This window comes from Epinephelus moara, chromosome 4, assembly GCF_006386435.1.
Source record: "Epinephelus moara isolate mb chromosome 4, YSFRI_EMoa_1.0, whole genome shotgun sequence".
NCBI lineage: Eukaryota > Metazoa > Chordata > Actinopteri > Perciformes > Serranidae > Epinephelus > Epinephelus moara.
Window position 1 is genome coordinate 34952566 of NC_065509.1, and position 25938 is coordinate 34978503.

The window sequence follows — 25938 nt, forward strand, 5'->3', positions numbered from 1 at the left end:
CAGGATCCATGTTAAATTTGGACAGTCGTGGCTAAAATACAGAACTGGGTTATGTTAACACTAAAGGGAGAAGCTTTAAAATAGATGCAAAATTAAATTGGGTGACAGTGTGGACAAGTCCTCTCTTGTTCCAGTATGAAAAACATTAGTGATCTGTTACATCCCCGCGTTATCTCCTTTTTGACAAGTTCCTAAAATCCCTCCATAACCACTGAGGTGAGGACACTGCTACACAATCATTATCACAGGAATGGCATTTTTACCCACAACAATTGTTTAGCTTCTTCTGCTGCTCTAGATGGCACAAGATGTGTCAGCACATTTAATTTGTGTAACCACAGGCAAAGTTTTATTGACATGTTCACAGAAAAACACCTTTGAAAGTCAAGGCCTGTGATTCATCATGTAGTATTCCACACATATCGACACTGCAGACTATCCAAGTGTTGAAATCTATTCAACCAAGGGCTAGAAAATTCACAACATTAATGATGAAATGAGAAACGAGAGAAAAAGTTTTTACTGTGACTCCTTAAATCAAGCAATCCAATTTAGGAATCAGGTATAAGTTGCACATCATTTTACCAGCATTTGGCGAATCATGATTTCTTATAATGCAGATTAAAAAAAGTCTGTGTGTTGCCTCGGTGATGGTAAAGAAGGGAGGATGCATGTTAGCAGATATTTTGGCTGGTCATTGTAGGAAAATCACAGGTGTATTTAACAATATTAATGATGGCTGTATTCAATTTAGGGGATGTCCTGATGTGGTGCATGCTGGCTCACTGGAATAGCTCACTGAGACACTTAATGGAACTGTGATATTAATGTCATCAATTTCACCTATGTTTTTCCTATTATGACATGTCAAAATGCCTGCTGTGAAAATGGTCCATTGGTGGGAAAAGAAACATCAGGAGTAGCATCTTAGTACTTAGGACAGTGAGCAACACAAACAGATGAACAGCAAGCTTGTCAGTTTCGGCTGCACACACTGATTTATTTCCTCTTTTGTCAATGGTACACCTACAGCAGTGGGTGTTAGTCTAAAAGACATAGAGGAGAACTCTGCTCATGACTCAATGCTCCCACCTACTGGTACAAACTGGCATAGCCCAGACATGATGGTGGAGGCACAGTGACATTACATAAGCCATAACAAACAGTGACGTTGTCTGTCTTTCAAAACAAATTTTACTCCAGTTTATACTTGTGAGGCACAAGAGTTAAAATAGGCTATGCTCTGAAGAACTGTGACACATCAATACATTAAGTGACACACACACAATATAATAACAGAGCACAGAGCTCCATCCAGCTCCTTTACTAGTTAACCAGTGAGCGTCTGACAGGCTGGTGCACCTTTATCTCCTTGAAGGAAACAGCAGCTCCTCTCCACGTCGATGAGGAGCACAACTCTAAAATAGCAGAAATTGGAAAATAGATTGTTTAGACACTGCTGTGTGTCAAAACAAACCGTCATTATTTGCCCAAAACATAAGAATCTGCTACACCTAAATGATGCATTTAAGCTCATTTGTAGAATCAGTACTCTCTGCTGATCATTGTTTGGAGAGAAAATAAGACTTAACGCTTACTTGCTGTAGTGTCTCCATATGAAGCAAAGCACTCATCACAGCCACTGGATGACAGAAGATTTTTGGCTGCCAGCCGACCCAGATTAGGCTTCACTTTAAAACGCCCTGTAGCCAAAGAAATTGTCAAAATTGTTCCAAAGGAGAAACAAATACAGAAAAGTTATCAAAGCAGTCTATATTTGCCTCAATAGAAAGCATGATATCACCCCTGGGTGGCTCACCGGGGTTGAGTATCCTCTCTGCAGCCTTGTGCTCCAGGTGCCTGTGGAGGATCATTTCTGCCTTCCTCTGGTTTGTGCTAATGTCGGGCTCGGCCATGATCTCCGTTATCCTCAGGTTGTTCTTGATGGCCTTGGAGGCCGTGGAACGTGCCACTGTGGGCAGAAGCTCCTGGTACTCTTGGTCAGTGAAGTCTGACATTGGGCGTTGAACTTCTCTGATGCTGAGAAGGGAAGCTTAAGAAAATCAGAACATCTACAGATCTCTGTTGTTTACATGTCTTGTGACTATCATTACACTGTGCAAATGTGCTGTATAACAGCTGACTGGCACCCTTTTTTAGTGTGTTTACTTAGGCTCAAGTGCACTAGAAACCAATTAGCGAGGTGTTGATTGTTTTTTAATTGCCCACATATTGTTAAAACCTTCGTGATCCAGTTAAAGTCATTGTTCAGTATCAGCATCCTTTAGTTTTTATAGTTGTAATAAGCAGTGATGTGTGTAAGATGTTATAGCAATGTCAACATTACAAGAAGGTTACACTTATATAGTTTTATGTGTAGTTACATCTAACACATTCCCTAAAGGTACATAAGCTAAACAATTTGGCAATAGTCAATTCACAGTAATGTCTCACACCAAAAAGAAACTGGGAAACATATGAGCTAATAACACACACGCTTGAGTGCCTTACTGAGTACCTTACTACTGCAGTGTACTAATATCACTAAAGTAAACTAAACTATGAAAATTATACAACAAAATAGTCAGGACAATTAGTTTTTCTAACCTCCAGGTATACATAAGATGCTATATAAACTCCCAATCTGTCTGCTTAAAGAAGAAAAGCAGCTGATGTTTTTGAATCTGGCTCAAACTGTGCTAACGCTCTTGTTCTCCACCCAATCAACACATACCTCCGGTTAGTTAAGACAGTATAAACCTCCTGCACCAACAATTCAGCTGCTCCTGGTTTACAGTGGATGACTCCATCAATGACTTCTTTCATTAAGTGCAGATTCTGCTTCTGTAGAGACTGGGACAATGAAAACTTTTAGTAATTATCTGATGCAAAATAAGGACCTGAAAGTGGAGTCATTTTTAATACTAATTTAGCAGTCCACTAAAGGCAAAATTAAACCACATTTAATTCACATGCCAACTGAACTGAGCTGCTCATTATATTTTTAGATTTCTTTCCTCCTCTTACCTTCTCTATTTGGCTCCAGTTCCTCTGTTTGGCAGAAAGTGAAGTTCCTTTGTCATATGAATGTATTGGAAAATTGTGGGAGTAATAACGAGACAATATCTCTGCGACAAGGAAACCATTGGAAAAATCTCTGTGGAAAAAAAGTATGGAGAACAGACTGAGTATATTTACTCCACCAGTGAAATCTACTTTGAAAAGTTTGCTGTCTTTGGAATGCATTGATGTTTGTCAGCATTTTATTATAAGTCTCTGTATTGTACAACCCAAATTCCAAAATAGTTGGGATGCTACAGAAAACATAAATAATTAATCTTATGTGATCTATATTCAATTAAATACAAAACAGAGATGAGATATTTAATGTTCAGAGTGATATGCTTAGTTTTTTTGCAAATATACACTCATTCTGAATTTGATGCCTGCAACAAGTTCCAAAAAAGTTAGGACCAGGAGCATGTTTACCACTGTTTTACATCACCATTTCTTCTAACAACACCCAGTAAACTTTCATGAACTGAGGACACTCATTATTAAAATTTTGAACACAAAGTTCTGTCCTTTTCTTGTTGATTTATGACTTTAGTTGCTCAGTAGTCCAGGGTCTCCATTGCCATATTTTGTGCTTCATAATGTGCCCCACATTTTTAATGGGACACAGGTCTGGACTGCAGGCAGGCCAGTCTGGTACCGGTTGTTACCGGTGCAGAATGTGGTGTGACACTGCCTTGCTAGAATAAGCAGAAGTGTCCCCTAAAAGATGCTGTCTGCATGACAGCATATGTTTTAGCATTCATGGTGTCTTCACAGATGTGCTAGTTACCCATAATGCCATGGGTATGAAAACACCCCACAGATGCTGGCTTTTAAACTTTGTGGCAGTGACAATTTGTATGATCTTTTTCTTCTGTAGCCTGGAGGACACAACGCTCGTGATTTCCAAAAAACAGTTTGAAAGGTAGACTCGTCAGACCACAGCACAGTTGAGCTCAGGCTCAGAGAAGTCTGCGGTGTTCTGGATGTTGTCGATACCTGGCTTTCACTTTGCATGGTAGAGTCTTAATTTGCATTTTTACATGCAGCAACAAACTTTGTTTACTGACAATGGCTATCCAAAGTGTTTTTGAGCCCATGGCATGTAGTAATATCTATTATACAATCCTATCATTTTTAATGCAGTGCTGCCTGAGGGGTTAAAGGTCACAGCCATTTAATGGTGGTTTTCAGCTTTGCCCTTTTCATGCTGAGGTTTCTCCAGATTTATCTGAATGTTTTGATGATAAAATTCCTTGCAATTGTGCGTTGAGAAACATTGTTCTTAAACTGCTGGGACTGCTTGCCCATGCAGTTTTTCACAAAGTGACTATCAAGGATGCTCTTTTCATACTCAGTCACGACACTTCAATCTGTTAACAGTTGACCTGTTTACCAGTGGAATGATCCAAAGAGGTGTCGAGGTGTCTGTCTGCCTATCTATCACATTCACAGTAAATGTATACTTACAAAAAAATATAAAATACAGTTCACCGATCTGACCATTAAATATCTTATCTTTGTACTTCATTCAATTAAGTATAGGTTAAACTTGATTCACAAATAATTGCAGTCTGTTTTAATTACATTTAGATGAAATTGGGGTTGTATATTTAGCTTTGTCATGTGGTGAAACGGTATAGGACACTCCTGTAAAATCATTTTATTTCTCGGTGAGGCCCTTTCGAGGTTAAATAAAGTTATCAGTACTAGCATCATTAGCATCAGCTAAATGCTGGTTAAATATGCAATTGGAGACTAGATTTGCTTTTTTCACCAGCCAATAAAACAATGGTAATCTATTGAGTGGCTGGTAGGTTTTATAGCCCACCAGTCACGGTGGCAAGTGGGCAAAAAGTTAGTTTCCAACCCTGGCTGGCGCTAACTACGTTAAATAGACTCGTTAGTTGTAGCTAGCATGCTAGCTAAACCCAACCGAAACAACGGTTAACACAAACCTACGTAATAACGTTACGTCACCGAGACCTGTATAGTAACTGACAGATAAACTACATTTATGTCAACTTTAAAGTCTGGAAACTGACCTGCAAATACTTCTTTATCAGCGCTCATTGGGACGTGTATTCTGTTAGCTAAGTTAGCTCAGTTGCGGTTTGTGTAGTTGAACTCTTTAACGTTACCTGCGCACATTCTTCGGATAAAATGACAGGTCGAGGCTCTGCAGCCATTTCACCACTTCTCTCGGCAGTCCTGTCTTTTTGGGAGACTGTGGGTAAGACATACCGCTGTCAAGGTGATGAAATCTACAAACAAATAATGTTTTACTGTTAACTATACAGCAAGTCAATCCATGTAATCATGCTAAACCCCAATTAACTCGACCGGTCTCCCCTACAGCCGGTGGACTTTGTTTATGTTTCCATGGCAACGACAGGACACACTGCTCCGACATGTGGCAGCGCAGACAGCAGTGTTGTTTACTGCCCCTCAGAGGATGTTACAGTAATAGGCCTACACAATTTTATGGAGGATTTCCAATACATTAATTTTACCAGTATACAATGTGAAATAGAGGAAGACATGAAATACATAATTCTGTCAATACAGGCATGTGATACAGCCATGAAAGTGGGAAACAGGTCCGTATAAACATCCAAAACTCAGCTCAGTGTTATGAAATGTTATTTCACACTGCTATTTATTCATGTGATTTTGTCCACAATGTCTTTGAAGCTTTATTTAATAGTGGTAGGTAGTACTGTAGCTATTGTCTCAGCAGTAGAAATAAACACTTGCTGCTCCACTCCCTCATATTTTCCATTTGGGACTTAACAGTAAAGTCAGCTGCCTCCAGCTGTCAGTACTCTGTAATCCGAGCTTAAACATGTCAACTATTTTTGTTTTCAAACTTTTTGTATTAATGATTCTCCCTCTGCACCTCCAAGTCAAACATCATTAGCAACACAGCCTGCAAAGACAACATATTTTGGAATGCACTGGATTTCAAAACAATTTTAATCATCTAGTTGTGTGCAGTGTGTTATATATCAGATGCAAAACTATGTATACTCATTTACATATACTGTGCATTTATACAACATTATATAAAGTTTTCAAAGTGCATCACTCTCTGATTGCTATCACAACTAACAAGGAATCTTCTAAATACGGCACACCTGAATGACAAATAATATGTTTATGTTTTATATTTTAATCATATTTTATCCAGGGAAGGCTATGCCTCAAACGTTATTTTTTTAAACTCCCTGCTTTACATTCATCCAAGTCCACAATCACATATGGGATGCAGGCCAGCTCAACACAGCTTGGTACTGCCAGCTACTCAGTGGCTACTCAGTGACTAATTGACTGGTAGCTAAAATTAAAAGTAGGAAGAGTTCATGGAGTGGATGTGCTTTTTCTGTCTTTAAGTCCAATTTATGCAGGCGGTTTGTTCTGCCTGTCATTGGTACTGCAGGTAGTTCCTAATTCTGTTGGGCAGGGGAAGGTGGGAAAGAAGGTGGAGTCTGTCACGGCCGACGCAGCTCCTGATGCACTGACGACACAGCTGGCTCAGCAGTCTCGGTGTAGCTATGGAGATAAGACAATGAAGCATTATATAGCCTGTTTCTAATGCATAAGTGGGAATCATTGACTACAGTTGACATTTTTTTAACTGTCATGCCACAAGCTAAGATAAAAGGAGCGTGAAGGACAAATTTTACATCCGTCAATGGAGTTCTAACACAGACATCAACACAACAAGTTAGACAAAAGAGATTCAAACACAGGTCTGTAGTAGCTTACAAAAAAGTACTAGTGTTGTTGTACCTTCATATAGCAGTAGAAAGCCCTCTGTTAGACTGCTGGGTGGAGCCACATCTACTGGCCTCTGAAACTCGGTGTTCCTGGCATTAATGTCTGCACCAAAGTCCAGCAGCAGCTTCACTACAGCTGTGCTGTCCTTTTCTGCAGCTGCATGTAAGGGTGAATCCAGAGACTTGCCTTTCTGTACATTTGCACCTGTGACGAGGACAACTTGATTATCCATCTTAGACAGAGTTCAGATGGAAAAGCTTCAGTGTCAGATACGTGTTGTGTTCATAGTAATCCAGGAGTTGATTTGTGACTATATATTCTTATTTTTATTTTTAATGTAACTGCCTTCCCCTGTAGCCCTCTACATAACAATTTATTACATTTCCCAGAAATTACTTTCAACACCCCTGAGTGAACTTGTTACTTTCAATCAAAGGTAGCCAGCAGTATGGGCATACAAATAGCTTGAAAATGTAATCAGTCAGCTGTGGGCTACATGTAGCTGCTGTGCTGCTCCCTACTCAATTGCATCATGTGGTGCGTCTGCATTACTGAGGCCAGTAGCAGTAAAAAATACAGTGTATGTATTTTGTTGCCGCCTCTGACTGAATTCCCTTTATATGGTCTTGAGAAAGACGCTTTTTAGAGTTTCGGAAAAAACTGACAGGCTAACACCTCCCACTGGTGTTTTCCATTGCCTTGATGATTTACATAACTGACAAAAAATAAAGCTGTTTTGTTGCCGCTGTGCTGAAAATGCCTGTCATCTGCAATCAGGTGGTTCATCAGGAATAATGAGAGTACATCAATATAAGGCCACACAAATGTTTTGTCAAAACGCTGTTTTTGTTTGTCAGGTGCTAAATGATTTCAAAAAGGCCTTTTAAAATCTACTGTGCATGCATATTTGTTTATGTATTTATTTCCCTTTCCCTCCACACTAAATGTGCTTGCATAACCTTGTGTGTATGTTCAAACAGGACGTGTGCCCGTCTGTGCGGAGATGTAAAGATCCACACTGTGCTGCGAGCTGACCTTCCCTCAGGAGTTTCCTGGCACACTCCAGCTCTTGGCAGACGCAGGCTGTGTAGAGCGCTGTGCCCAGGTGAGGAATGTCCATGTCCACATCTGCCCCCCAAGTCACCAGAGCCTCCACACAACCGTAATGACCTGGACGTAATGAAGCATGAAGACAGTAATCAGTAAGTGACAATGCGAAATAATTCTCCAAGCTGTCTGCTCGGGTCATGTTGAGATTTATTTTTAAAGCTGTTTTTCACAGTGCGGGTGTGTAAGGAAGTGCTTTATAGCACAGTAAAGGACACAAATATAGGTTGAGAGACAGGAAGACAGGATGTAGTGAAGGCTGTAGTTGTAGAGTTATATATGGGTTCTTTATATATTAAAGGTCTAATAATCCTCATTAAAATGTCTAAAATCAGAGAGACCAGTGTTACATATTTTGCTGAGTTGTGTACATAGAGTATCCCAAACATTTCCAAAAATGCTCAAACATTACAGAGACATCTGTAACTTTAATCAAGGACCCAGTCCATGTCATTTGGTTGCATCATATCCTCTGTGTGCATGTGTCAGGGTTGTGGTTGTCTGCCAGAAGGTGTCATAAATGGACTTTTTTTTATCTGGTTTTAGGCCACATTTTTACAATGCACCTTTCAGATCTTGGTTGTTTTTACCTAAATATTTTACCCAGATGGAGGATTTAAGTCATTGGATGTCTGGATTTAACTAGAGAAAAATGCTGAGCACACGTTAGCAGCAACTAGGCTCCAGCCCCTGCTGCGCTGAATAGTGTCGCAGAAACAAAGATTTTGAATCTGAAACTGCTTTATTCAGTGTATACACCAGTTTAAATCACAGGGTTGGTTTGTTCTGGAGAGGGGGAGACCTCTGCTGATAATTCGGCTCCTGGTAAAAACCTCTTAAGTGTCTGATTCTGAGTGTATCAGAGAAAACGATGACAGGAGCTGGGCTAGTAAACCCCTCTGCAATGAGCCGAAGAACGTCGGAGAAACAGTGATTTTTAACATAAAACTGCTTTATTCTTTTTTTTTTTTTTTTTTTGTTTTACCAGTTTTAAACACTTGGTCCATTTGTTTTAGAGAGGAAGAGACCTAGGCAGATAATTCATCTCCTTGTAAAAACTTCTTGAATGATGAACACTGTAGGAATACTAACTGGGAGAAACTGACTGCAGTGACTTTTGTTGTTGCACTGATTGAAAGACCCCTATATTATTGTACATTTAATAACACACAGGGTGGCGATGCTGTTATATGAGATAATGAACACCAGCAGCAACACAGATACAATGGGCACTGAATTTGTGACAGCTAACTGCCACACAACACTGTTTAGATGTACACTAAATTAAGAAGTCCTTAGAAAACTACCTGATATAATACTAGTTGATGCATTTTGTCATAATGCAAAACACTTTGTAATAACATACCTTTGCTTGTAGCTTCATGTATTGGTGATGGATGGTATACAACACTCTGGGGTTTTGCTCCATTTTCCAAAAGAACTTCAGTGCATGCCACGCTGCCCACTGCACAGGCGTTGAACAGAGGGGTGACTCCATCAATCGTAGAAGCATTGACCTGTAAACGCATTTTCTTAAATTGTTATTTTTAGGCCTTGTTTAACGATGCAAGTTGACTAATAGCAACAGCCTGGGGGAACAGTTGAAGGGGAACAACAACCTAATAGCTCTACAGTGACTGTAGAATACGAGCAGCATTGCTCATTTGTTACTTCTCCCCAGCCGCGGAAATGACATTTGACCTGTGCAGCATAGCAGCATTAAAGGCCAATACGTGACTTACATTTGCTCCTGCATCTATGAGAGCTCTGGCACAGGCGACGTGGTCTCCGACACAGGCCTCATGAAGGGGTGTCACATGGTCTATTGTCAGAACATTCACACTGTGACCCTGGAAACCAAATCACACAGCCACAGATATTTAGATGTTACATAGTGCATTAAGTAATACGTGACCTTTGTCAGCCTCTATTGGTGAAAACTAGGAACTGCAAGATCATAAACAGAGCTTATCATCTTTTATAAAACAGACCCGTCCTCCTCAGTTATGGCTGTCAGTAACTGACTAACTATAATGTACAGTCACATTAGAATAATAGAGATGAATAAGCTTGCTAATTAAAGTGCAGATCCAATAGAAGAGAGAGCTAATATATCACCATGCAGCTAATATATCACCATGCAGAATATGTAACATAAATAATTTCCCCTCGGGGATCAATAAAGTATTTCTGATTCTGATTCTGATTCTGATTCTGAATACTGTGATGTTATCGCTGCTTTGTCATGAGCTTGTTTGAGTGAAGAACAAGACATTGTTGGCTTCATAGCTCAAATGACTTGACTCTCTTGTAGCACACTCCTCAATTTGTGAGCAGCTGAAAATGCATGTGGGAGAGGAGATTCTCCCTTAAATCAGCAACTCTGTCAACCCTTTCAGATACTTTATACAATGCTTAAGTAATACTTGTTATTATGGTGATTCTGTGCTGCATGTTTGTACTTCAAAAACATGTTTTAGTGCTGTATTGTCTAAGATGCCAAGTCATGAAATTGTAAGCTTAGGTAAACATGTCAGCATCTCACCTGACATTTACTTAAGAACACAATATTTATTAATGGCCAGATGTTGACTGTTTACCTTTCATGTTTTGCATGTTATTGTAAGTAAACAACCTGTGCAACAGCAGAATTGCAAGCAGCCAGTAATAGCCAAGAGAAAGCTTTGGCAACGTTAGCAACAATCTCATGGCCCTATTAAATATCAAACTTCAAAGGTGCTGCATGCAACTTTGGAGAAATATAGTTGATTGTTGAGTCTCAAATCCAGGTCGTGAAATACTAACGCTTTCGGTTGGTAGTTGGACTGAACACCAACCCAAAGTGACCGTATTTGACGACCTGGGAATGAGACTCAAGAATGAAAAAATAAAGGCAAACAGGCGAAAGCACACAGAGTAAAACAATAAAAACAACAAAGTAATAAATACATTTGATTTACAAGAAAAGAAATCAAGAGCAGTGGTAAACAGGTGCGCCTTTAGCTTGGATTTTAAAGTGGTCAGCTTTGTCTCAGGTCTCCTGGCAGTTTGTTCCACATGTGAGCAGCATAAAAGCCAAAGGCAGCTTCACCATATTTAGTTTTGACTCTGGGAACAACCACTGATCCAGAGCCAGCTGACCTGAGAGGTCTGTGAGGTCCATAGTGGGTCAGCAGATGTGACAAGTGCTGTGGACCTTAACGTTCAGTGATTTAGAGACAAGCAGTAGAATTTTAAAGTTGATTCTGTATTAGTGGTATCATACAGTGTCGTGTTAGTCTGGTAATACAGTGGCACTCTCAGAACATTTTGAAGCCTGTACTTGACTGTAGGAATGCCAAAATGTTGCATGTTTCCTAGATAACCTGAGTGATCCCTTATTTTCATCTAACCCTCTTTTTTAACATTTAAACTAGACTTAAGCGGTATCAGTTATTTCATGCCTTCCTGACATTTCGCTGGGGTGCACTGTATTTGATTGTATTTTTGTAAAAAAAAAAAAAAAAAAAAAAAAAAAAAGCTGAAGTGCTGGTAATAGGTCATTACAGTGCCCCACTCTACTGTTGTCTCAGCTGGGAAATGAGTCTGAGCCAGTTCGCCATGTTTCACAAGCTCAAATGTCAAGGAGGAAATAGTTACACCTATTTTCCTTATAAAACAGAACACAGCTGTACACCTTCTGAATTCAAGTTTCTCTCCTTCACTGAACTAAGACTAGATTAAATGCCTTATTATTTAAATCGTAAAACGCTTAGTGTAAGTCAAGACACGAATAAACAAATCTCACCAAAACTGTCTCGGTTAGTCCTCCATTGTTCCAGCAATCACCAGCTCTGGGTTGGTCAAAATAAATTCTTAAGTCATCAAGTTAAATGTGCCCTTGCTGGCTGGCTTTTTACAAGTCCTGTAATGTTATCCCCATCACTCGCAGTTGCCATCTTTCTCAGCTCAGTTGCTGAGTGGAGACTGACCTCTAGTGGCAGGTGCTGGGCACTGCACCACCTCAATAGTGTCCCTGTAGTAGTTTAATAGTTAGAAAGAGGAGTGCCTGTATTTTTGAAGGTATTGATTTCTAAATACCCTGGTTAACCATACTACCGTCATACCATATGCCTAATCTAAACCACGATTCAGCAAAGGCACTGATACAAATTTAGTTGCACAAGGGACAGTTACAACAGACCCCATGTGTCCAGATGAGGTGATGCACATAACTCTCCTAGGGGACTGTGTTCTCTTCACCTGTAAAATGAGGGTCTTCAGAGCCAGGAGGCGGCCCTGACTCGCAGCATCGTGGAGGGGTGAGCGGTCCGCCCAGGATCCTGCAGTGAGAATAAGAAGTCAGAGCTTACTTTCATTTACGTTTACTGTTAGGCTGATGCGCTTATACAGAGCCATGAACAATAATTGCAGAACAAGCATAAAATCCTAAGTTACTAACATTAGCAAGAAGATGTTAGTCAGAACCTCTGCATACACAGATATTCTATCTTCCCTAAAGTATTAATGAAGTACTGGTACATGCAGTATGTTTGATTGTAAAACTTCTATGTTAAACGCCCAGTGTGCAGGATTTAGGGGGATATATTGTTAGAAATGAAATATAATAAGTATTTTTTCTTTTGTGTATATCACCTGAAAATAAGAATCACGGAGCAGGTCCTCATCTCCGGAGATCGCCACGTTACACCACCATGTTTCTACAGCAGCCCAGAACGGACAAACCAAACACTGGCTCTAGATAGGGCCATTTGTGTTTTTGCATTGGCCATTCAAAAAAACCACTGACTTTTTAAAAAAAAGAAACTGTTTTATTCAACGTTTCCACCCATTTAAATCACAAGATTATTTGTTTTGTAGCGAAAGAGATCCCTGCGGATAATTCGGTTCCCGGTCAAAACCTCCTTTAAGTCTGGATCTTAAGCTATCAGGGAAAAAAGATGAGCACACTTTAGCAGGTTCTGGGCTAGCAGCCAGTTTACGACATACCGAACAGCATTGGAGAAACACTGATTTATGACATGAAACAGCTTTATGTAGTGCTTTTACCAGTATCACTGCTTGCATTAAAAACCTCCTGAACGATTAACACTTAAGGAATTCCAACTGGCAGAAGTTTCAACTGGTTGCAGTTTGCAGTCCTCAGCACCAGATGCCACTAAGTCCCCCTGAATCTCAGACACTGTTCCTTTAAATGACTATAATATAATTTTGTTTGGACAAATATAATAGAAGATTGAATTTAAGCATTACATATCCGTGAAAATAAGTGTGATATCTGTCCTTATGAAATTATATTACGTAGCCTGATATTTTCGTCTTATCAAATCTTATTTATTCCTCATGTCTGATAACATTATGATCCCTTTGTTGTTAAAGTGCAGCTGCTTAATGAAATCCAGCCACAAATCTAATTTGATCAATTTTCCATCATCTTGACATGTTTATCAACGTCATATTTTAACCTTTCGGGTCATGTTTGTACCCTTCATGTTCCAAGAGTTAATGCACGGGGCACTGTATCATTATGTGACTAATGGTGCTTGAAAAGTCCTTATGCAGTAAACTCAGCGCATTAACACATCATTCACATGAGTGATTAATATAAGCTTGAGAAATAAGCAGCAAGCATTTGATGTTATTTGGCAAAAAATGTCATGAAGCACACCGAAGTCAATGTCCAGAATTACAGCCGATACATTCCACACGTTTTCATAATCATCCCTAACTTCCTCCATTGTGATCATAATTTGCAGATAATAATCAACCTAATGTTTTCTATTAAACTCAAGCTCTTTTATTCATGCACCCTATTTTCCTTGACTGACATTAATTTGAAGTACGGGTATAAAAGACCCGAGCTGCAGACATCAAACAGATTTCTCAGAACAAGGAAGACCATATGTACAGGACCGTGACTAATATCCTAAGCTTAGCTAATTAGTATTCCACGGAGTGGGTCCACTTTAAATTAAACATCCCCTTGAATGATAGATACAGATTATGTTGTCGTCGTGTCTCTCTTCCCCCAGAATGTGCCTTCGAACTGCCTGTCCCTGAGAATGTGGAGTGTTGTTTTGGTTGCTGTCTGAGTGTGAAAGGGTGCACTGCATAGCTGGGAATGGAAACTAGGGCAGGGTGGGGGTGGGGGCATGAGGAGGGGGGGTATCATGACTATGTTCTATTAATACATTAGAGAAAAAGAGCTGCCAGCCTACAGTGTCTTCCTTTAATATTGAATGTACAGCACAGGATTTATAAGTAGCTATTAAGCTGATGAAAGAAAAGTAGGCTATCATTCATATCTACGGTTTGTAGTAATGTGAATACAATTAAAGGTTCTTATACTCATTGGATTAGCAATGCAGCATTTATAGCTCATTTGTAAACATGGAAATTTGGAGTGCGTGTGTGTGGTTGTGTGTTAGCCAGGAGTATTGTGACTTGATTTGAAAGGGAACAAGATGATATATTCTGCCTATGACCTTATACACCTGAGATCCAACATACTGCCTGGTGTATAGTGTAAACACAGCTGTAGTGTTGCTACATTTTACACCAAATGTGCCTTGAGTGCACAAATATATGCTTAAAATTATGCAGTTTGTGGAACGAAGCAACCACCTCAAGACAAAAACAAACCTTAAAGGCTTTTTATGTTTTGTTCTGAGAGTACTCACTGTGCTGTTGACCATAATCATAGAACTCTGCTGATATCCTGGCAGCCTCTTTACGGTTCCCACGGATAATGTAGAAGTATGTCAGCAAGTTGAGAGAAATCTTAATAAAGAGCTTAAAGCAGAAGAGTGCCAAGATGCTGAGGTAAACATTAGACAACTGGGCCGCGAAGGGCTTGTTGGTGAGTTCCTGTGTTGGGTCTGACATTTCCTCCGGCACGTTACAGAGGGGCTTTGGTTATGATGAAGACAGGATCGGATGCCACTCCAAAAAGCACAAGAGTAGCCTACTTTTTCTCCCAGTGTACTGACTGGTTGGCTGGTCCAGGCTGGAAAAAAATGCCCTGCAGCTGCTACTGTGCCTGAGAGCAATTGCAGTGTTTAGTAAGTGAGTGCATGTGTGTGTGTATATGTGTGTGTGGGTGTTCACAAGCCATACAAATAAAGTTATGCACACAGTGGCACCTGCAGTCCCAAATGTGACATGATTTTTTTTTTTTTTTTTTGTGTGCATACAATTAAACTCATGATGGTTTTTAATTTATAATAATTCGAGTGAATTATATTGAATTGAATATATGGAATAATTTCAAATCATGGCAGTATGAAAAAATGCAATAAAAATATATTAAAATTTTGTTTGCATTGATTTTCACTCAGTATGTAATTCTGGACGAATGAGATAAAAAAACAAAACAAAAAAAACAGCAAATTACAGCCGTAAAATGGAATTTACATTAAAAGTAATGGAAATATTAAAACTGGACAATATGGCTCCAGCTTATGCTTATGTATAGGCCCTTTTAGCATAATGTTGTGAGCATAGAAATTAAGTGATTCTCTCATTTTATTTCCATAGTTTTGAGCCTTTTGTTTTTCTAAATGTTGGTTAACTTAGGTACAAAATCATTCATAAATGTCAGCGTGGTTCCCAGATATTTTTTAATTTATTTTTTAATTATTACAACAATTCTTAGTCTTAACTTATTTCAATATTTATTTTAAAATAACATTAAAAGTGTCCTCAGTGTCTCCTCCTTGTGAATGGTACTTTACTTTCTGTTTCCAAGGAAGCGCCTCTTGCTCTTGAGCATGCGCACTAGCTTCTACCTCACCTTTTTCCGCCAGTTACTTTTGAATTTACTTCCCTCTTCAACCACTGAATGTTTTAAACCTACGTTTCTTCGTCAAATGAGGGGCGGCCATCTGTATATAATTGTTTTAGCGACTGTTTACACGCTCGTCTGTCCTCTGTGTTGTCGAAATGTGAGCTCGGTTGAGACTCGGACGAAGTTAAACGGCTCTGCGGTTGATTTCCACTCGTTCAGAGAGCAGTTTCACCGCAGGTATGAAGTCACCAGCGAGGAATTTAAGCGCCGTCATCTCTATTTTCAGGTAAGACACACAAACAAGAGGAACACAGAGACGTGCAGGAAAACTCTTGTCACCATGGTTGTCACTCATGAGTTTTTACACGCTGATAAATTCACGGCTGTAAACAAATAGCTGGGCACGTCACTTCAGACACCGCCCACTTATTGAAATGAAGGGAATGTAATATATGTGAAATGCTTATGTTACAAATTATATCCTACCGAGACCCGAACTTTTGTTTGATATACATTTTTTAATTTCTCCATCCTATTTAGGATCAGTAGGATCTGATAAGTATAAAAAGTAAGTATAAAAAACGAAACACTGTCAACCATAATCAAGTCCCAATGTCCCCAAACGAGATGACAGTAAAGTCCAAATGTCTTCAAACGAGTACTTCCCAATTAATAGTGTCTTAACTTGTTACTGTTGATACAATTGGTCAAACTTGTTGCCATATTAAACTACAAACATTATAATTCATAAATAAATAGGTTTCAACCATAAAATTTGATCAGATTTTGTCCACTATTATGTCAGGATCAGCTGCACTGACTTGAGAGAGATGGCTGCCATCTTGTTTTGACATGGATTAGTGTATTGTGCTCTTACCACCACTATATGGCACAAAAAGTGTCCATGAATGAGGACAACAGGTCTAAGTTAAGTAGAATGAAGCATAAGGTCAAGTAAACCCAAAACGTGATGTCCTCAAATGAGGACACAGGGGCTCAGGAGGATATATTAATTGTAGATTAATATGCTATAAATGAGGGACAGGTTCAGGTTACTTTATTTGTACCCGAAGGTAGATTTGTTCTGCAGTAAGAGCATTTAACATAGAACAGAAGACATCAGACCGCACAAAAACAGGACATAGAAACATAAAACATAAGAGACAAGTATTCAGAAGGCTTACTGATCAGGATTTGCGAAAGCCAGAAGTAAAACCGGAAATAAAAACCATGAAGTTCATTTAAAAACAACAACAACAACAACAACAAAAAAACTGACCTGATTAAGAACATGATGCAAGGGACAATAAATAGTTAAGACAAATCAAAACTTCCAAAGGTGGTTAAGAATAATAAATAAATAAGAAGGACGTGCAAAGTAAAAGACTTAGACAGCAGGAATGAAACTGTTCCTGTAGCGCTTAAGTTGACACTAGGTTAGGTAAAAGAAGTAATGCCACAATTGAATGTTTACAATAGCCCTACTCTGTTAACATTACAAGACTTGCAATTCAAAGTTACAGGTAGGCTGTGCTTCTTGTGTAGCTTCTAGCTACCAGCAAAATGTATTTAAATTGAGACTATGTAACTTTCGAATGCAGAATTAACACAGTTGTCTTCTTACAAAAGCTGAATTAAGAAGCAGTTAAAAAAAAACCCCACCCTTGCACAATTAGGTCTGGTATGACCAGTAGCTTATGGTGGCTAGTACAAGCTGATGTGTAACAGTCAGTTCACTGGCTTTATGACTCTTCTATATTTGTGCTACTGTGACACTAGGTTTTAGTATGTATTAATCGCCCATAATTAACAATTGTGGCCACTGTTGAGCAAAAGTTGCATAGTTGTTTTAAAATTAGATATAAAATACAAACACAAGTAAACTTAAAATTACTCCTGTCCAATTTATCATTAGTATACACTCAGTTACCAGTTTATTAGGTACTGCTAGATAAAACCTCCATGCAACATCCATGAAATACATCTTCTTCCTACATTGATAATTGTATTGACTCACCCTCATGGTCATTCTGAAGGCTGTTAAGTGTGTGGTGCTGTTGCATTGTATTGCGTTATACTCAGAGGTGTTTCTATTACTTAGTCTACTCTTGTTCATATAAATGGGTTGCACATAGTATTACTTCAAAGGGGTCCAAACGAAAAGTGAACATTTTAACCTTCATGAAGATTGACTGAGTTTTATTGGACTGCATAAGTTATAGCTAGGTGTACCTAATAAACTGACAACTCTAAGTGGCAGGTAAATGCTGTAGCTATTTAAGGTGGATTTTCAGAGACTGAACAACTGTTTTGCAGATTAATCTTCAACACCAATTATATTTGTTTGTAAAAACTGAAACCTGCAAAGTGACCTGTATCTATAGATATCAGATAAATGTAGTGAAGTGAACAATGTTTCCTCGTGAAATGTAGTACAGTGAAAGTGTTAATTATCATTCTTGAGTAAATGTACCTGGTTCCTTTCTACCATGGGATAGTGATGAAATAGTGAGATGTAAATGACATGTGGGATGTATTTTGTACTCACTCATATTGTGTTACTGTGTTTGATGATTTGAGTTGCCTTAATAATTGCTGTCCCTTCAGTTAACTTGACCATGTGTGTTTTTCCAGAATGCTACAGGGCGGCACGCATACCTGAACTCACTCTCCGCAGGACCACAGTCCGCCAAGTATGGCATCAACCGGTTCTCTGACCTCTCACAGAAGGAATTCAGAGGTAGGATGAAGTTTTGTCACACATCAGGTGAAATGTATTCAGTTATTTTGTACCTGTCCAGTGGATAGCTTACTGAGCAGCTTACCTCCCCCTGAGCAACTGGGCTGAATCTGCACAGTCATTGTTTACATGCATGTCTGTATCCAGGAATGACTTTGAGCTGTAGCTGTTGTCCACAGATCTCTACCTCCGAGCGAGCGCTGACAGAGCTCCTCTCTTCTCTGGACTGAAGACAGAGCGGCTCCCAGCCAAATTTGACTGGAGGGACAAAGCAGTGGTGGCGCCGGTCCAGAACCAAGAAGCAGTAAGGTTTAAACAGATGGATGATGGATTTTATTGTATAGGTGGGAATGTAGTGTAGGTAGAGAGACACAGTTGAGCTACACTCACTGAATCTTATTTTTTATTTTTTTAAATCTTTTATTCATTAAGAAACAATTAGATGATATCATAAGAAACAGGCGGGAAATAGACAACCCAAAATATGCATAAGGGTACCCATAATTGGCCTCAGAAATGACATAGCCAAAATAAATAATTCCAAGCTTCAGCTGTAGGGATGAATATCAATTTATGTAAGATCCCCTTCAGGCATGTTTTAAGATGTAAAAATCCTCTGCCTGGAATGATAATTTGAGCCTGATGTGGTTTTACTCAACAAAAATTCAATATTAAAGGTGAAGTATGCAGGATTTTACTAAAAAAACAATATTTTGACTCATACAGAAGTCATCTCTCTCAATCATAATTTTTGACCCACTACAGCACAAGTGTGGTGATGTATTTATCGGCAGAGACCCTGCCCTCTGCCTGTATTTTATTACTTTCATCTTATTTTGCTGTGTACATGACATTTCTGGATGTGTAGGTCACAGCCAGTAATGGCACATAGGTGAGGGTCAGGGCTTTAAAAGGTGGTAGCAGCATGCATCCAACAGGAAGCTACGAAAATCTCATACACAGCACAGCAAAAATGCAAATATAGCAAGCCGAAACACAAAGTGGACAAAGCCATTACAAGACAAGAGTGTATTTGGGGTTGGCTTTGACTTTCACTGGCAGGCACTAAAGGAGAGGATGGGGATGAAGAGTGACACAAAGTTGGCCTGTTTTCTGTTGGCCAGGTAGGTGCCGGCTGTTGGCTGACAGCTTGCTAATGTATCGGCTTTTCCATTACAGTAAATGTAACATTCCTACAGTGGTAACTTGCAGTGTACGTGAGCAGTGAGAGAGGAGGGGGCAAGTTTGAATGTCGTAGTTCCTTCATAGTATACCTAGTTACAGTTCTTAAAAAGGACGCTGACTCCTTCTCCCCTATTGTAAAGCAGAACAAGCAAATATTGTGAATTTCAAAAGTTAAAGTAGTAGATACATGATGTCCCCAGCTTCACTGAAATGTCTTTTTTTTTTTTTTTTAAAGATATTTTTGGGGGGCATTTTTAGCCTTTAATGGATAGGACAGACAAGTGTGAAGGGGGAGAGAGAGAGGGAGTGACATGCAGCAAAGGGCCACAGGCTGGAGTCGAACCCGGGCCGCTGCAGCGAGAGCCTTGTACAGCAGGCGCCTGCTCTACCACTAAGCCACCGAATTTGAAAACAGTCTTTTAGTATCAAAGTCGACACATGAATCATTCTGCACAGTGAAGGTCAAACACCCAAGTGCTGTTAACAATAAGTAAACCACATTTTGTAGTGGAGGGAGACTTTTTAATCATGGTCAAAGGACAAACTAGGCCATTTAGTGTGACTTTTAGTGAGATGGAGCTGTTGCTTGTCCTCACGAAGGTTCACCTGCGTCCTTTATCTCTTTAGTCAGCCAACTTGCCATCGGGGATGACATTTTCACTGTGAAACTGTTGTCCTGAGGGAGAGACATAACCCGTACAGCAAACAGCCCACACCATAACATATATCTTGTTCTCTTGAAGTCCGGTGAAGCTCACCACTTCAGGCAGAATCTGTACATGACCACACTCACCTACCACTCAACTCTGCTGCAATTTTTTCCTGCACAGATTTCTTTTCCTCTGGTCCCATCCATGAACCTATCTGGACTGAGTTTCCACAACAGAAAATAAAATGCTGCACCCTGCACAAAGACACAAAATATCAAGCCACTCACATCTCATAAATTCTTCTTGATTCAGTTTTCCCTTATCGTGATTCCACTTTTATGACTCAAGTACATTTCATTGCTTTAAAGGAGAGAGCAGATGGTCCTAATATTTTGTATACTCAGCGCATACTTACCTCCAGTCCAAGCAATAATGACTGATTTTGGTTTCAGTATTGATTTTAAGGCATGGAACCATATTGAGCAACAAAATATTGGATTTTTACACAGGGAGCTCAGGTTTTCATCACATTTATGGGAATTTATGCTGAGCAAGTGAACTGGTCGGATGCTGTTTGGAAAATAGATTGCCTGTGCAAATGTTAAACAGGAAAAGATGCAGTCTCTTACATAATGAAATACTGTATGTTTCCCCTCTAAAAAATGACTGGTTTCAGGAAAGCAGTGTAATCTATATGAGATATAGTAGAAGAGCAACTTTTACTGTCAAAATATCTTAAAACTAAATACATTAACTGAAGCAGAAATTAAGATTTTCCTCAAGACACAGCATACCTGAGGTGTTTCTGTCAGTAGATGGCAGCAGAAAACAAACAGTTCACTCAGACTAGCCAGATCTTCTCACCTCATCAACATGTACAACTTACACACTCACTGTAGATTCCTGTCTTTGGTAATACTGGACTTAACTCAAATGCATTCACATCCCAAACTGTTTACTTTGGAACAAATCTTTCAAGTTTAGTTAGTGCTTTAGCCACCAAACCTTATTTAAATGTATCTAAATTTTGTACTACTCTGATATTACTGTATTTAAAAAAAAAAGAAGGAATTTCAGCAGTGATTTTAACAGCAGAGATTGCAAAAAGTGTCCTTTAGTGAGACACCCACCTCTGTGAAAATGGGGATACGCAAAATGACATGTCTTCTTCCAGATACTATAACGTATTATTTTATCCTGGGGTTTTGTTCAAGTCCTCAAGGATTGTTCAACCTTCCCTTTGTGGTTTTGTTTTTCCTGATAAGTGTAATTTTACCTTTGCAGTGTGGGAGCTGTTGGGCATTTAGCGTGGTTGGTGCCATGCAGTCTGTCCATGCCATAGGAGGCTCGCAGCTGGAGCAGCTCAGTGTGCAGCAGGTTCTGGACTGCTCCTACAAAAATGAGGGCTGCAGTGGAGGCTCCACGTTACGGGCCCTGAGTTGGTTAAAGCAAGTATGTTGATATCATTTTACATGATTTCAGGTCTTTAAAGGGTAAGCCTGGTATTTTTTCAACCATATTTGCCCATATTTTTGTTTTTAAGTGACCAATGGGAATAACTGCTTTTGAAATTGGTCCAGTATTGAGTGAACTGCTGAAGCTGGCAGTAGCAGTGCAAGCTGCAGTACAACCACTCGGGGCAAGTAAGCTCTGTCTATTTACGTTGACTAAAAGTGCTTGTTTTTGCCACTGACAGGTTCAGATTATTATTCTAAATGTCTGACAACATTATGGAAAGGATCCCTAGAAAGATAAACCTTTTTGTTAAAGACTAAAATCCTTTCACACCTTAGTGGGTGAATTAAGAGTTTATTTCAACCAATTTTTGGAACAGTAGAAACATGAACCAAGATGTTTTTTGTGAGTTTAATTTTGTTTCTGTCAGCTTTAAACAAAGTGTGTTTTACAATGATGAAATTGATTTTTGTTTAAATGGAGTGTGGGGGGTTCTGTGATAGTGATTTTGGGGCTGTTTCTGGTTTAACAAAATAGATCATACTTGTTAACTAAAATGTCTGTCTCTGTAGGGTTCCTGTCCGTAAATTGTCAGACACTTAGAATATAATCTGAACATGTCAGTGCCAAAAATAAGCACTTTAGGTGGATGTAAATTGACGGTGCAAACATGCCCAGAGTGATTACTTCACAACCTAGTGTCTGCTGCCAGCTTTGACAAATTTCAAGAATGGTTGCTCCCACGAGTCACATAGACACAAAAACATGGAAATGTGGGGTCCAGGTTGAAATACACAGAACTTACCTTTTAACAGCTTCTTCCTAAGTTGTTTATAGAGAATGAACTCCCAGTACTTCATTACATAAGAGCACAAGAGGTGTATTAAATCCTTATGTGCTCCCAAAGTGACTGTTTATGAAAGAGGAAACCTGTGTGAAGAGAACGTCTGTATAGCTTTAGCTTAAAATCAGGTAATATTGTCATGTGTTTTAATTAGAGAGATATATAGAGGCAGTAAGCAAAATACGATTGCTGTCTCTTGGCAGACAGAAATTAGGAAACTGCCTGTGCCAGGATCTTGCATAAATAAGATGAATTGATTTTTGTATTAAGATAACACACTCACTGAGATAAACTATTTGCTTTTTAGACCAGAGTGAAAGTGGTGCCTTGGTCAGAGTACCCCTACAAAGCCAAGACGGGGATCTGCCATTTTTTCTCTCAGTCACATGACGGTGTTGCTGTGAAGAACTTCATTGCTCATGACTTCAGGTAAAATACATTTTTTGCAGGCTATCTACAAGCAATAAAGGGTAAAAATTAACTGCATTATATTTGGGTAAAATCACATGGAATTTTAAAGTGGCTTTCATAAAGGACCAAGGACAGAGTTAGAGGGGAGGGGGCTTGGTCCTGCGCAATGACAGATGACAATGTTTACCGAGTCAACACAGACAGATTGCTCAGTAGCACAGAGGTTCTTTACTCTGGTCACGGTGACTGGCCAAGTAACCGTAAGTTAAAGTGAATCAGATCTTCATTATATAATATTGAACAGGATCATGACTCACGCTCATGCATCTATAATGCTTGTTATTTTTGTTGTATTGCTATGAAAGGGAGGGTCAGGGTCCGCTGTCAGAGTCGATTAAGTTTTAATCTTTATTCAACAGAGCTTCCAAGATTAATACATTTGCCAACTTAATATAACACATTCTGTTTTGTATAGTTTCTTTCCTTTCATACAACTTGAATTGGATGTAGCTTTTTATTTATAACATTTGGCAACATTTTGGCATTATAATATAAATCATTCTTAAACAGAACTTAAAAGTAAAGATTCAGTTGCTTTCAAACCTAGTAAATGTCAATGTCACGCTTATACTAAAAGACCTCTTTATCTCAACAATCCACTGATCCCAGTATGAAATTGTGCCTTTTGACCCGCCCCCGACTTCAGAAAGGTCAGAGTGCTGGATCATTGAGTGCATCAAACTGCTGAAATTGGACATTTGTGCAGGGTGGAGACTCAGGGGTCACGGGGGTGTCTTAACCTTCTGGTTAAGGGGCTCATAAGACAGATCTTTACTGCTGCATAACAAAGGAAAAACAGGATCATAAAGTTTCAACAAGATAAGACCTCACCTCGCCATGAGTGGAGTGTAAAATGCCTTTATTCAATATAAATCTGGCACAGATTTACACTCCATGGCCCTTATGTCATGAACCTGGCAGAGGAGGGCATCACAGCTATCCCCAGTGGGAATCATCTGCTGAAAGGACAAGATGGGGTGGCAGAGGGTGCCTACATATGTGCAACAGAGAGAATGAGGAAAATACCAATTTTATGGGAAGAGTAGAGAGAGGTGAACCGCTGATCCCAAGAAAATGGTGCAAAATAGGCTCAGTGAAATGTTGAATTCAGGTAATAACCTTGATTCAATATCTTGCTTGAAAAGTGTATCCTGATATATTTCATAGCGTTCTGTCTCAACAGTACTTCACATGACAATACCACAAAAAAACAGTGTTATCACAGGACCAGTATGGCTGCCTCAAGAGTGAATTTTTCTGTTATTCTTCAGCGGTCGAGAGGAGGCAATGATGGGTCAGCTGGTGGAGTGCGGTCCCTTGGCAGCTATCGTGGATGCTGTCAGCTGGCAGGATTACCTGGGTGGAATCATCCAGCACCACTGCTCCAGCCAATGGTCTAACCATGCTGTCCTGGTAGTTGGATACAACACTATGGGTACGTGCTGTCACCACACTGGCATGAGAATGAATCCTAATTCAAGAAAGACAGCTGGGATTTTATATTTTACTCGAGCTAACACTTACCTTTTTAGGTCAAGAAAGTTTTGCAACCCCAAGGGCCTTTTGGAAGTAATTTAAAGTTGCACTAGGCAAGATTTTCAGGTAAAAATATGCTAGTCTTAATCAGTCTTAATCACAAATAGCTGCAGCAACAGAGCAGAGTGCCTCATCCCTCCCTAATCAATTGTTAAAACAAAGGGAGAAAGATATATAGTTTAAGAAGCTGTTAGGTCCTTAACAAGCTTGTTACTGAGCCCCCAAATTATAATTTTCTTACATTAAGTGAAATATTTGTTGCAAGTCTTGTTTTGTTGATAATATAGTAGTGTTTTAACAAGTTTGTAAAACCTTTAAAAAGTAGAACCACATGGCAAAGAAATATGGTGAAATAAAAAATAGATTTAGAAGATTAAGAATTAAAAGCAGAATTTGAAACTCAGTTGTCATGAAAACTGTTTTTGCCGCATTCAGTGTGTGTTGATTTGACATTATTTTACCTTTTGCCTTCTTGTCCTGCGGGTCCTGTTTGGTACACGATGATCAATAAGTAGCTGGGTTAGCAAACACAAGGCTTGTGTTCACTGTTTTTACGTCATGTTGGACGATTTCTCAGTGAAGTAGTTCTGATTATTCAGTTTCTCATGTTTTAAACAAATAATCAGTGTGAAAATTTTTTTAAGGTGTGTGGCTTGAATTGATCGAGTTTGGAGATACAAGGTTGTCTTATTTTTACAGTATCCGTCAGAATATTATCGCAGCTACCTCACTGTCCATTCCTTGACGTAGTTCATACACATTGGTGTTTTATATTTCTTAACATGAATTATTTCACGCACACTTGTGCTTTGTGGGTATTACACAAGGATATGAGTGATTATGTAACAGTCTAAAGTGGTTGCAGCTGCAGTACACACACACACACACACACACACACACACACACACACACACACACACACACCTAGTGCTTCTTTACCCTGTAAATAATTCAATCTTGAAATGCATGTTGTCTGTCTTAGGGGATGTTCCATACTGGATTGTGCAGAACTCCTGGGGAACCACATGGGGCGATGAGGGTTATGTTTATATAAAAATCGGTGGAAACGTTTGTGGTAAGTATGATCTTAGCCTCTCGTCATTTTCTGTTTATATCTCCTTTTAGTTTGGTGTCTGTATGTTGCTGTGCCCACTATACCCTCAGGGATTAATACCACATCCTGATTTTTTCCCCCCCTCTCTTCCCAGGTATTGCAGATTCTGTGGCGGCAGTTCTCCTTTGACGAGATTGTGTGTATCTGTGTCATTGTATGTGTTTGTGTGAGTGTGCTGCCAAAATTAAATCAATTATCTGTTTGCCTTCAAGT

At 39.3% G+C, this 25938-nt stretch overlaps 3 protein-coding genes across 3 annotated transcripts; 1 reads left to right on the forward strand and 2 right to left on the reverse strand.

Moving 5' to 3' along the window:
* Positions 1–978: 978 nt before the first annotated feature.
* Positions 979–5425, reverse strand: spata4 (spermatogenesis associated 4). The gene is made up of 6 exons (XM_050042239.1): positions 5199–5425; positions 3028–3157; positions 2735–2853; positions 1820–2040; positions 1599–1703; positions 979–1418 (listed from the first exon to the last, which is right to left on the reverse strand). Exons 1-6 carry the CDS (start codon positions 5297–5299, stop codon positions 1327–1329), a joined length of 768 nt encoding a protein of 255 aa, XP_049898196.1. The 5' UTR covers positions 5300–5425; the 3' UTR covers positions 979–1326.
* Positions 5426–6063: 638 nt separating this feature from the next.
* asb5a (ankyrin repeat and SOCS box containing 5a) lies at positions 6064–15032 on the reverse strand. The gene is made up of 7 exons (XM_050042376.1): positions 14625–15032; positions 12187–12266; positions 9687–9794; positions 9311–9461; positions 7873–8007; positions 6850–7041; positions 6064–6609 (listed from the first exon to the last, which is right to left on the reverse strand). Exons 1-7 carry the CDS (start codon positions 14827–14829, stop codon positions 6482–6484), a joined length of 999 nt encoding a protein of 332 aa, XP_049898333.1. The 5' UTR covers positions 14830–15032; the 3' UTR covers positions 6064–6481.
* A 682-nt stretch (positions 15033–15714) lies between these two features.
* On the forward strand, positions 15715–25927 carry ctso (cathepsin O). Its single transcript, XM_050041947.1, has 8 exons — positions 15715–16016; positions 18365–18470; positions 18650–18774; positions 21590–21757; positions 22912–23033; positions 24347–24510; positions 25594–25686; positions 25820–25927. The coding sequence occupies exons 1-8, from the start codon at positions 15813–15815 to the stop codon at positions 25852–25854; spliced, it is 1017 nt and encodes a 338-aa protein (XP_049897904.1). The 5' UTR covers positions 15715–15812; the 3' UTR covers positions 25855–25927.
* Positions 25928–25938: the final 11 nt, after the last annotated feature.